Below are 14249 nucleotides of genomic sequence, written 5' to 3' on the forward strand. Positions count from 1 at the left end.
ACAATTGATTTACAAGTTATAAAACATACAAATAACTATTACAATACTGGTCCCGAGGTGATGCTTTAAATGTGAACATAACCTTTAAATAACACCCTTACGAAAATTAACCATCTGTTTTTGGCGGTACAAGTGTAGTAACCATGGTTTTTTGGTGCATTGATTACTTAGGGCAAAACCATGGTTTTACTACAGTAACCTTTTGTTTATATGGTTTTTACAAAAAACATGGTTTTCAAAACCATTGTTATTTAACCATTTTTTTACTTTAGTAACCATGGTTTTACAATTTTAACTTTAACACACTATGAACAGTATGTACAATATGGAAGTTCATTCCAGTATTTTATGACATTAGTCCAAGACGTTTCTTAATAAAATGGGCCACCAAGCTCTGCGGCCTCTGTTGATAATCCAGCAGAACATCATGAGGAGTGGAAATCTGGTCCCCCTCAAACCTGTTCAGTAGGGTCACACATACAACTGCAGCTGTAATAAAAATATTTATTATTAGTGTCACCTTTGATGCTTTTGTAATTCATTACTTAAAAGTGTTTAATAAAGGGGTGCCCAATCCTGCTCTTGGAGGGCCAATGAGTTTTGCTCCAAAAACACACCTTAACAAGTAAAGCTATGTTGCGCTGTAAAGAAACACTACATGCCTGCCCACATACGCATACCCTGTTTTAAAGGGATAGTTCATCCAAAAATGAAAAATCTGTCATCATTTACTCACCCTCGGGTTGTTTCAAACCTGTGTACATTTCTTTGTTCCAATGAACACAGAGAAAGATATTTGGAAGAATGTTAGCAATTTTCAGTTCTGGGACATCATCCACTACCATAGTAGGAAAAAAATATTGTATTTTTTGTTCTGTTGAACACATAATGAGATATTTTGAAGAATTTAGGAAAACAAAGAGTTCTCGGGCACCTTTGACTAACATTTAATTCTTCCTACTATGGTAGTCAATGATGTTCCAGGAATGAAAATGGCTAACATTCTCCCGAATATCTTTCTCTGTGTTCATCGGTGCCACCGGCTCCGTATCTCGCAGTCTCGCAGGCAGTAATAACACAGTGCAACTGCTTATACAAGGTAGAAACCTTACAGAAAGAGTCTGCTCATTGACACACAGCAAAACACCAGCAAGCCGGTGCACACTAAGGCCGCTTCTCAATTCCAAGAACGCAAAGAACAGACTTGTATTCTCATGGAGAACAGTCTTGCGAGGCAGCCTCGGAAGAACAAACTTCAAGCCGGTTCGGTCCTCGCAAGTCTGCAATCAATGCACCCTTGATATCAAGAACACATCCGGGTACTTTCATGCGTTCATTGAGAAATGGCCTAAGAGGACAGAGACCGGCGCCGATGACTCCGTATCTTGCTGTCCAACAAGCAGTAGCAACGCAGAGTGACGGCAAACATGTGGTAGCAATTGTGTAACAAGGGAAGGCTAAAGTGGCTGCCGAAAAGGAAGCACCGCTGCCAAGTCCAGTCACAGGTTTAAATCACCAGGATGCGTATTTACTCGCTCTCCATTCTCAAATTATACTTCAGAATGTGCAAAGGGCAAGAGCCAACCTGAACGAGGGCACAGTAGCAGTATGAAAACCAGTGAATACAGAAAGTGCCTATGACGAGGGGCTGTCTGGATATGAAACAGATAAATGTCAGAACACTGAAATAACCCGTAGTCATATTGAGACAAACATGGGGACAGTAACCCGTATGAAATCAGTGAATCGCATAAAGCAGCTGTGAAAAGGAGCTGTCTGGGTATGACACCAATATTATAGATACTAAAATAACCAGCACAATAAACACGCAGAAAAGCTTCTGCCGGAATGTCTGCGGGACACAGGGATCGTTTGTCTGGTACGGTAGTGACTACGGCAAGGCTTCTGAATCATGTTTTAAATTTGTGGCGTTATGGTGGCACATTACAGTATAGACCGTTTCATCGGATGCGTGCGCCTGGACTGCAGTTAACTTCCGGTCTGTGTTTGCGAATGTGTACCGGAAGTTAAGGGCAGTCCACGTTTATGTTGTCTCTTTGAAACCGTCTATATAGCGGTGGTGGGCCCGCCCCTTATCGCCATCTTGAACAGCGAGTTAAAACTGCACTGGCGTGATTCAGTAAATCTTCAGGAAGATTTTAGGAAGGAGGGATTACCCACTGTGTCAGCAGAAGTGACGCAATGCTCTTAAAAGGGATCCCAGAGTTTCCATCATTTCCGGGTAAACATACGCACCAAACTTCCTTTCTAAAATGGGCCCCAGGAGTATTGGGCACCCCTGTTTTTTTTCCTGTGCTCTAAAATTGCTTGAATGTAATGGGGATCAGTGTTGGGCAAGTTACTCTCAAAAAGTAATTAATTACTAGTTACTAATTACACATTCAATAGTGTATTTAGATTACTTTACAAATTACTCTCTTCAACAAGTATTTAATTACTTATTACTAATTACTTTCTATATCCTATATCAACCTTGATTAGTTAAGTGATTCAAGGATAGACATGAAACGGCTCTTTTCATTCATTCAAATAAATAATATAAAACTACACAAAGTAGTATTATTGACTGACCAAAGTATTACAAATGTGAGAATTATACATTAAAGCACGGATTTTAAAGTTAGACTTTGAATTTTTATGTCCATTCCTTGCACACACACACATATATTACACAAAGTATTTAGATTAATTACATCAAAAGTAACTGTAATTAAATTACAGAAAAAATTAGAGTAATCCCTTACTTTACTTTTTCAAGGGAAAAGTAATTAAATTACAGTAACTAATTACTTAGTAACTAGTTACACCCAACACTGAAGGGGATATATGAATATGCAAATTAGCCCTGCCTCTACTAAATCACACCAGTTATATACTGAAGTTCGATAAATTTGGTAAAGGATTGGGTTAAATTACTTAACATACAGTAGCATGCATAAAACATACATAATTATGCTTTAACATGCATAAATCTGTAGTAATAGTGAATTTTGAATTCAAATTTGAATTTAAGAATAGACACTTGCCTGATTATAGTAGTTTCAGCAAAAGTAAATAGGGGGTAAAGTTTTTGTAAAATTATCTGCATTTGGCATTTTCTGGTTCACAGTTTTACAGTAGTAATGACAAACAATGTAAACCTATGTAATACCTTTAAGATTGCACACACGACACATGGCAGCAAAGACAGTGGATTCCATTTCAATATTCCTGACACCTTTGTCATATGCTTTTCTTAAATATTCAAATTTTTCCTCAGAAGAGAATGAGCACAGGGCACCGTCCAGTCGCCCTTGACCTACAAAAGGAAGTGATGTGAGACAATCAAAGAATATAAAAAAAAACATTTGTTCCAAATTTCAGGGTAACATTTTAAAATGGATTTGCATTAAGTGAAAATGTCTTATTTTCTTAGCAATATGCTGTTTACACCAAGTGAAAATTGTGATGGACGCTATTTACACTAAAAACTTGTGTACACCAGACAAGTGCCGCGACAAATGACAAACATGACAGAATCACTACAAACTCATTAAGAACAATGCATTTAATTAAAATGGATTCTATTGTTGAGTTAGTGTGAATAGCCTCTGCCAACAAGGCGGGCTATTTGCATTCACTGTAAATAGACACACCATTTTAAATTATAACCGTTAACACAAACTTTTAGTATAAGACTAAAACCAATATGGGCTAATTAATGTATGTTTAAAAAAGGTCCAATACCTTCGTAAAAGTCATGAGTGCACATTGTGTTTCCAATGACTGTTGGTATATCTGGCAGCTCTGTGGAATACTGCAGCAGCTGTTTGGCCACATCTTCATCCAGCTCTGTGCTCCTAACAATCATCTTTCCCAAAACCACCTGGTCAAACTGCGGCCGGAAAAATGAGTCCACAGCTTTTTCTGTAATCACTACAGTACCTGCTGGGAGACCTGCGTTTTCAAACAACAGACAGAGTTATAGTTGTATTAAGCATTGGTATTATTATGATCCTCTGCTTCTTGTCAGATGTCTTTCTAGCTTTGTGGACAAGGTCGTGACAGTCCCATGTCTTTTGAACTTGCCGTGTTCTGTGTGGGAGCACATGGCCATTCAACTTCCCTTAGCAGTGTAAACGTAAACGTTGCTGTTCTGTTTCTGTTCATGGTCGATCGGACACTTTTTAAGCGGAAGAAAGGCTTTAAGTGATTTTACTTAAGAAAAATTGCAGCGATACATATTTTTTGGCATTAATATTTGGATTTTGTGGTAACCATTTTATGAAAGCAATAAGGTACTCAGAGTCTGTGTCATTCATATGTTATTAAAAAGTCTCTAAAATAGTTATGTTAGCACAAGTTAAATTAGTTGTACTTCATGTCCACTCAGAGAATATTAAATAAAAATTAAAGGACCACTGAGTAATTTTTAGTGGCATCTAGTGGTGAGGTTGTAAATTGCACCCCTCCCTTTTAAAGCACTACAGAGGCTGATAGAGGATTAAGATGTCGTCACGTTTTCACTTCTTTCCCGAATGATATGATGCATTTACGAAATGCATTCTGAAGAACAGTTTGTTTTTTACTGTTTTTACTGTTCCTGATTCTACCTTGTGGAATACCTAATTTTGGATTACTAAACAGAACTTTATTTTTGCTCAGCCTCTTTGGAGTTGTTTATGTTACCCTGTTTTTGCTGCTCCTGTTTTTGCCTTGTGGATTACATTGCTTTCTGGGATTACATTAAAAAGGTTATTTTTTCTACTCAAGCCACTGTATGTGCATCTCCCTTTGGGTTCCCCATTCCTCAGTGGCAATGGTGTAAAGAGTTTGTGTCCAACACCGGAGACCCAGGTTCAAGTAATGGCCCTGACAATGTGTATGTGTTTTGTTGGCAATCGGCATGTATGTGTTTAATGTACAAAACACGAAGGGATTAATGTGATGATGCGTTGCTTGCTCGTGCTGTAGTCCCACCTCTAGCAGCTTGTGTTTTTCCGGAAATAATCGTACAGCTGTATCTCTCATTTATAAATTTGATCAAACTAAATACTCTTCGAAGATACGACGTATGCAATACTGCTGTATAGGCACTCAAGATTAATATGAGATCGGCAGAAACTGCCTGTGATAGGCGATCTTTAATAAATGTAAAGTATGTGAATTTCTCTGTGTCTTTGGTCTGCTACATAACCTGACAACGTCCTCTGTCCAAGATGAAACCTAAAATACTATTTGGTGGACAAGATAATTTAATAATTATAATATTACAGTGTGGTGAACCTATGAACCTAACTCATATTTAAAGAACTATCGTAAGGCTTTCCTCTGTGTTCAATTTCAGATGCATTATTCATGTTCCCTTAAAAAAACGCTTTTGATACATTTTATGTTTGTTGACCGCCTAACTGTTAATTAAATTTATGCCTATGTTAACAGCCAATCTATTTGGTGTTTTAAGAGCAACAGCTACCACAATTATGAGAAGAGTAACAATCAGGTTCCTTGCTTCAACCAAGCAACTGGAAGATGTTCTGATATACAAATTGAGACTATTCAAAAGTTGTATGAATCTTTTGTGAGAAGGTCTAAAGCTAAAGGCAAATGGTCTCATTGTTTTGTTAAAAAACGGTATATGTTTACCTATATGTCCATCATATTACTGTATCGGGATCAATGTAAGATAGAGTAGGAATTGCTTACCAATTCCCCCTGAAGTGCCGATGCGGAAGATGATGACATCACGGCACTTGGCATGATACAGCAGTTTAATTAGTTCATGCAACATGATCGAGATGGAGGGCACGCCCATGCCATGCTGTCAGAGACAGGTCAAAGAAAATATCAATCATAACCATGAAGCCAGTGATACCAAGTGTTCTATTACTCAACAATAAGTTAAAAGAAGTTGTGCTGTATTGTGAATATAGTCATGGATTAAGCGGGGCCCTAGGAAATCTGTTTTGTTATTTTCCAAATTTTCCCTGTATTAAAAAATTCTGGTTTCCATTTTTTCTGTTTTTACTATACATTAGTAATATATTATACTAAATATACTTTAGTGTTTACTTAAAGTAGTAGTAGTTTTCATTTTTAAACCTGAACCTTACTGAAAAAATCCACAAAAAGGGAATAAAAAGGGAATAATGTACTACTGTCAGAGGTGGACAGTAACAAAGTAAATTTGCCTGAGTACTGTACTTAAGTACACTTTTTGAGTATCTGTACTTTACTTGAGTATTATTTTTTCTGAGTACTTGCACTTTAACTTCACTACATTTGAAAGACAAATATCATACTTTTTACTCCACTACATTTATAAAAAGGTCCAAAAGTAGAAAATGGTTTCTATGCAGCGGGTTTTCCTGTGTGCGCAATTTATCTGGCTTGCGATCTGCAGGACCTTTTACTGTTGCCAAGTATTTCAGTTTTTCCTAAACTCGCGGTTTTCCGGCAAGCTTTGAATGGCCATTTGGCAGATTTTTTTAACGCAAATCTGGCAACTCAGGGATATTCCCCGCTAAACTAATGTAAACGTAAGCGCAGCTACACCATTGATAGCGCTCTAAAAAGGCAAATAGAACATTAAAAGAGGAAAAAGGCATATGTTAAAGTGTGGTGTAATCATCTGTGGGTTACGATCAGTCAAAGATCGTAGAAACATTGTCATGAAAATGATCGGCATAACGGCTAAACGGTAAATAAGCATCACATACACCTTCAGCTACGCGTGCATGTTAACTTCTAATCTGCTGCTATATCATTTAAAGCGATTTGGAAAATGAATGATGTTTTTACTGAAGTAACTATAGTTGAAGTATTCCTGTTGAAATAAAAAGTATAGAACCCTGCCCAAAATACAACAGAAAATGTAATGGATTTAATGGTTATAATGGGACTTGTACTATGGATACTTGTTGTCTACTTGATGGATTATATTGGTGGGATGGTAAATCATATTGAAATAAAACCCAAAACACACTACAAAGAGGAATTTAATTAAAAAATCTCATTCTAATTAAAAAATTCATTGTTTTTTTCAGCAGGTATGGTATTTGCAGTAAAACCACAGTATCCACAAATTTACCATTTTCTAAATATAGTAACCATACTCCAATTAATAATCTTTAGTAAAACCACAGCAACTAAAAATAACAGTTTCATTATACTAGCTATAGTTTATGTTTGTAGTTAAATTATGGAAATACAAATGGTAATAAATCCAACAAACACATGGCTTCTACACTTTACTATTTACAAGAACCTTACTACTTACTGGTAAATTGCTGCTAAAACTGGTAAAGGGAATATACAAAATAAAAGAACACTGCTCATAAATACATAGGACTAGGGGGCTAATGAGGATAATTAGGGTAAATGATCATACAGGATTATATCTAAACTAAACATACATGTGCTGAACATATAAAACTTTTAAAGGAGTTGCTCACTGCAAAATTTGCCCCCATTGACTTTCCATAGTAGGAATAAAAATGACTATGGAAAGTCAATGGGGGCAAATATTGAAGTGAACTACTCCTTTAATACAACTGATACTGTGAGCTACTCAGTGTGTTCAGTAGGTTGCTTCAGAGGCATAAGGTATACGACAATAAAACAATGCACAACTGACATAAAGGAAATATACTTTTAATACTTGAGTACTTTTAAAAGAACGTACTTCTGTACTTTTACTCAAGTAAGAATCTGTCTTTACAACTTTTACTTGTAGTGGAGTAATATTTGACCAGTAGTATCTGTACTTTCACTCAAGTAAGGAAGTTGTGTATTTCATCCACCTCTGACTACTGTTAATATAAACCATTATCTTATCAGTTTCTTGTCAGAAATTAATGTTTTCTAAGATCACATAATCGTCAAACACATTGGCCTAATCATTCTACATATATTTTGGCTAGATTATAACTCATTTAAACAGACAGAGACTCACACTGATGGACATCACTGGTCCTACTTTATACATGGAGTATCGGTCCGTTCCCTCACAGATGTCTCGGACATCTGAAATGTTGCCAGGCAGCTTAAGCTGCTCAAGGATAAAATGGGCAAAAGATCTCATTCGATTGGAACTTCCTCCAACACATACAAACTACAAAAAGAGACACGAGAAATGCAATTATAGCAAAGGATTTACATTCAGCAAAAGGAACAAAGAACCATTTGTTTGATAGAGTCCTTGTTTATCGAACAAGTGCAGTAACGAAAGTTAACTGTTGTAGAAGATTGGTCAGCTTAAATGTCTGAAATTTTGTCACATGGTAAAGTAATGCTTAAACCAGGACAACATTCTTGTTGTCTTCTTTTATGCCAGTCTGTCTTTGTGCTGTTCTTTTTTTAGACCCCTGCAAGTTATGGCAACTTTCTTACATTATTTTGTGGGCTCCTTATTACATGAGCTTCAGATTTATGTCTCCTCATTCCACACTTTTATCAACTTACAAATGAGAGAGCACTTAACATTTTGTCATAAGAACCAACAATAAGCACAAAGCTAGTAATCTAAGTCCTGGTTGGCCAAGACTTACACACCTTCACATCACCAAACATCTGGGGCAGATTGTGTGTCTTGGTGCTCAGGTTGAAGTGGTACAAGATGTCCTCCTCCATGCCATCCAAATGAGGGTTCTTCACATACTCCTGTCTAAGACACATTCCATCAATTATATACAGTATATACTGTACACACATGCGTCCTATGGTGTGACATAGCAAAATTTTAAAAACAAACATGTGTGCTATGGTGTGACATAGCTAAATAAAAAAACTGTTAATATTACATCATTAAAAGTTATATTTATCATATAAAATAGCTTATAGAGATTTTTTCAGAAATGTTGGCGTCACACCATAGGACACATTTGCATATTAATTTGTCAACTCTACATATACACGCGCACCCATGCACGCACACACACACACACACACGTGTGTGTATATATATATATATACAGTATATTCCTTACTTAATGTAATCATTATGTTCCTTCTCCATACTGTTTAGTAAGATAGGTGACATGGTTGCAGTTTATTTCAATCTGCAAAAGAAAGAGGAAAATATACACAAGCTGTACTACACCTGTGTTAAAGAGTTAATATATACAGTAGAATATATACTGTATATATTAGGGATGTGCACGATTAACCGAAAATATATATCACGTGATTTATGCACAACTTATGAGTTAAGTACGGAAAAATGCTGCTGCATCCAAAAGCCAGAGGGCACTTTCGTGCAGAAACTCCAAATACGCACTGCAGAAGAAGACCATAACACACGTAGTTCTAGGAAATGCCTAAGGGCATGTTTTTATCACCGTTCCTCAAGCCTCCTCAGGTATTTTCATGATAATAAAGTAGATTTATAATGATCATGTTTGACGGGTGTTGCTTTTTCAAATGCACATTATAAGCGACTCAAACTCGCACTGCTTTTAGATCGAGCAGCATTTCCTACTGATCCCAGAGACGTGCTTCACGGACAAGCACGCATAAATAAAATCGATGCCTTGCATAATCGCAGCCAGTTTCCAAAATGAGATAACTCAGTTTTTAGAATTTTTCAAAACTCATGTTTTTTATTATGTTATCATGTTTTTAATGTGTTAGTTAGCTGTATTTGTTTTAGTTATTATGGCTTAAATCAAAACAAACCAACTGCAGTTTGATATTAATTGGAATGCACAATAAAAAAACATGATTTTTTTTTAAAACAAGGTTATCTCATTTTGGAAATAAACTCTTCATATATATATATATATATATATATATATGAAATCCTTTATATTATCTCAGATACCGATTTCATTTTAATACATACCTTGTGGTAGGCCTACTAACTGTGTATGTTAAAAGAGAACGGTCTTTAATCCTGTTAATTCGACGTTGCCGTGTGGATTGTTGTGTTGTGTTGTCTTGTGTTGTTGATCCCTAGAGAATAACAACATTTCTCTGTGACGCAGGCCCTTATAGACCTCATAGTGCATCTATTGGCTGTGGAGAGAGGTGTAGCACCATGTCTCCACCTCCTCCTGAAGTCACTTTGACATGTTCACAAACAATTTATGTTCAGCACAAAGATTTTGATCATTGTAAAATAAACATGGTTTGAATATTCATATGAATATGATTATATTAACAACATACAACCTCAAGATCTAAAAAGAAACTTTAAATTTGAGCTTCTCAAGTTAGTAGGCTAAGTCAGTTTTCTGGATTACAGCTTTTTACGATCAACGTTTTTAACCATTACAAAATACATAGTTAAAATTGACAAATTTTGAAGAAATGTATATGTGGGCCCAATTGTGTGTTTAAAACTTCAATTTCTAAGAATTTACTGCACTTTATCAACATTTATGACTTAAAGCGTTATAAGCATGATTATAATTTTGTCTTTATTGTCGTTTTGTCTGCCTGTAAAACTAGAAGTTCAAAATAAACAAATACCCTTGAGAATGATACTTGCCCTTGTGTTGTCAAAAAAATCTTTAAAAATACTGTGCAAACAGTTATTTCCTTACAATAAAAGCACAGCTTATTGCAAATCACTGAGACATGGAAACTACACATGTTGTTTGTGTGCAGTCAAATGTGTGTGACCTTTAAGTTATAGCGCTCTCTAGTCCAAAAGTCCAGGGGCCTCATGTATCAACGCTGCATACGCACAAAAACGTTGCGTATACGCCAGCTTTCACGCTCACGGTTGGATGTACTAACAATGAAATTAACGTGAGAATGTGCATTCCTCCACGACAACTTCATGTCAGGCATGAGTTTTTTTGTGCGTACGCACATTTACAGCTTTGTCCGTACGCAATGTTTTAGTATGGAATCAACGCAAGTCTTTGTACATGAGGCCCCTGGTTTACTAACAGATGTCACTGTAACATTAGCGAAACACAAAAGCAAAAAGGCAGTGAAGGCATTCATTTATCCAATGAATGTTTGCATGATCAAACAAATAATACATACAGGTAAAAGTTTGTGAATAAACTTTGTCCGCAAAATAGTGTAAAGTATGATGAAATGTCGACTGTGATAGATTCGAATTTTATTATTTTACTCAAAAACCATAGTTGTAACGATAGTAACTGTAGTAAAACCATGGTTTTGCCCATAGTCAATACACCAAAAAAACACGGTTTGTACTACGAAAAAACATGGTTAATGTTTTATTAGGGTGTATATATCAAATTATTTACAATACACATGGTTTTTAATAATTTTTGGGGACACCCCTCAGAAGGGGTGGGTCCTGACCCATGTGATTTCAGCCTATGGCTGTGTTATACTGTTACGATCCAGTCAGTGTTTCCCCTTGTCTTGTGGCCTTTTGTTATGTTGTTGTGGACTTTGAGTTTGTAATTTCCTGTTTCTGTTTACTGTCTTGTGCTGTAGTCCTTTATAAAGATGATACTTTCACAGAATATTCTTTACATCATGTTGGTTGCCCTGCTGAAAAAATCAATAGAACCCCGCCCAGAACACACCAGAACATTTAAGGGATTTAATGGTTAAAATGGGAAATTAATGAAAAAAAAAAACAAATGAATGAAAACTATAATGGTGTCTACGGAATTCTGTTGGTGGGAGGGAAATCAATAGAAAACCATTAAATCATGTATGAATATATGGCCAAAACATTTTTTTTATTTTGTAATGGAAAAATGTATGGTATACATAATTCATAATAGAAACCACTAGAATTTCTGTGATGGTTTCTATTTTTTTAGCAGGATGGGTTTATGTAGAAATAGTATAAATCACTTTAGCTGTGTTTTCACAGACTGGATCACAAATGTGCATTGAAAATTGCCAGCTGTTAAAACGTACAGTATGCAATAGCTATTTGAGCCTCGTTTGTGAAACAATCACAGAGAGCATAAACAATCCAAAGGGCAATCCACAGCACACAGAAGTAAACGCTCAGAATTGCCAAAGAGTGACTTTGCAAGGAGTAAGCTGTGTCTGAATTCACTTACTGGTTCACTCATTCACTATAACTATTCCCTATATAGCGAATACTGAATAGTCCAAGAAGTGAATGAAAATGAGTGAACGCTTTGCACGCTTTTGCTTTCTCTGTTCTTGTGTTTTTGAGCATTGAACGGACGCGGTTCCAACGGTTATTGATGACGTAGAGCGAGAACACGAGGACACAAGACCGCTGAAGAACGCATAAGAATCGGCCATACACTCGCTCGACCACTATTTCCCATGATACAGCGCAAATCAGCCACCTGAGTAGAATCAGCTGGAGGAGAGTGACCGTTAATGCCACGAATGTACGTCTATACCCTTGCTTTTGTTCTTGTTGACAGTTATCTATATTTTGAGAATAGATATTAAATGATTGTTATAGACAGTAGTGCTTAGTGTGATAGTGAATGAGTGAACCAGTAAGTGAATTCAGACAGCTCGATCCTTGCAAAGTCACTCCTTTGCGATTCTGAGCGTTTACTTCTGTGTGCTGTCTGCCTGTGGATTGCCCTTTGGATTGTTTATTCTCTCTGTGATCTTAAATGTGTGCTCTGACTGAGCGTGTGTGTGTGTGTACTTGTCTGTGTACGTACGTGCGCATCCGTGTGTGTGTGTCTCTATGTCTATGTGTGTTAGTACGTGTGCATATTGTGTGTGTGGAGTGTTTTGTATGTGGGTATGTCTGTCTTCTGTGTTTTCAACTTTTTCTTGTTTTTGCAGGTACAACTTTAATTATTTTGCTTATAGTCAATATGTCTCATGTACAGCTGCTTTGTAACAATGAAAACTGTAAAAAGCGCTATATAAATAAAGTTGAGTTGAGTTGAGTTTGGTAATCATGGAGGCTCAAATAGCTATTGCATACGTTTTAACAGCTGGCAATTTTCAATGCACATTTGTGATCCAGTCTGTGAAAACCCAGCTAAAGTGATTTATACCATTTCTACATAAACCCATCCTGCTAAAAAAACAGAAACCATCACAGAAATGCTAGTGGTTTCTATTAAAATACCATTATGAATTATGTATACCATACATTTTCCCATTACAAAATAAAAAAATGTTTTTGCCATATATTCCTACATGATTTAATGGTTTTCTATTGATTTCCCTCCCACCAACAGAATTCCGTAGACACCATTATAGTTTATTTTAAGGGCCGACTCATTCGCAAAATCCCTACAGTGCACTGAAACGGGAGTTCCCAAAAAAATTCCCAAAATGCACTGCAAAAACCAGGGAGCATTGATGCTCTCTAAGTTCCATTACCTGAAATCATATGACCAGTTTTGAAGCCGTTTAACCGAAATCGGCAAGAATGTTGTTAACTGGCCCCCATTCACTTGCATTGGTTTTGTGTCCATACAATAGAACTGAATTGGGGCCAGTGCTGTTCGGTTACCAATTTTCTTCAAAATATCTTATTTTGTGTTCCGCCGAAGAAAGAAAGTCATAAAGTTTTGAAATGGCAAAGGGGTGAGTAAATTATGACAGAATTTTCATTTTTGGGCGAACTATCACTACTCACGATATACTAGCTGTGTCTCGTTTCGCACTGTTTCACGATCTCGGGAGCTGTATGAGACTGAATGAGAATCAAATATACTGGGGAGAAGGAGCCCTCTAGTGGCGAGCGAGAGGATCTGCAGGAGACTCGTTCGTGACAACCTTTTAAATGAACATATTCGAATTGTTTACCCATGATCGGGTAACACACAACCAAGCATAGATTATAACCCATCAGTTGGTTCTGACTACACTTTGTCAACCTAGTTTAAAACAGCCCAGCATTTTAAGAGTGCACATTTTGAGCCTCAATGATGATAATTAAATAATGCTTGCAAATCAATCACACTCATTTTCTCAATGTATTCAAATCCAGAATGCAAATGTCCTGGATCAAAGTCACCCAGAATGTGTTTAGAACAGTCCTGTCACTTAAGCTTATAGCTAGCATTTGTTTACCTGCCAGAGTTTTTCAATGTCCTGTGTCCACAACGCTGTAAAGGCAGTAAAAAATTGTCCGATAGAACAACATTGTTGCACCATTCCAAATTGTGTGATGTAGATTGTAAGAGCCAACTAGTCTCCTCTATAACCTAGCAGGTTGTAAACGAGCATCTACATATTTTGCACATCTTTTCCTAGTTATAGCTTTAGTTGATCTTTTTTAATTTAGATATTTTTCGTGTTTTGGAATTCGTTTAATATTTCGAAAATTGTTGAGACATTTCGTCATTGTTTTG

General features: G+C 36.5%; 1 protein-coding gene across 1 annotated transcript; it reads right to left on the minus strand.

Moving 5' to 3' along the window:
• Positions 1-346: 346 nt before the first annotated feature.
• upp2 (uridine phosphorylase 2) lies at positions 347-14063 on the minus strand. Its single transcript, XM_057336613.1, has 8 exons — positions 13969-14063; positions 8988-9059; positions 8554-8665; positions 7955-8113; positions 5707-5821; positions 3748-3957; positions 3173-3319; positions 347-489 (listed from the first exon to the last, which is right to left on the minus strand). Exons 2-8 carry the CDS (start codon positions 9038-9040, stop codon positions 347-349), a joined length of 939 nt encoding a protein of 312 aa, XP_057192596.1. The 5' UTR covers positions 9041-9059; positions 13969-14063.
• Positions 14064-14249: the final 186 nt, after the last annotated feature.

The sequence above is a fragment of the Triplophysa rosa genome, linkage group LG6 (genome assembly GCF_024868665.1).
Source record: "Triplophysa rosa linkage group LG6, Trosa_1v2, whole genome shotgun sequence".
Lineage (NCBI taxonomy): Eukaryota > Metazoa > Chordata > Actinopteri > Cypriniformes > Nemacheilidae > Triplophysa > Triplophysa rosa.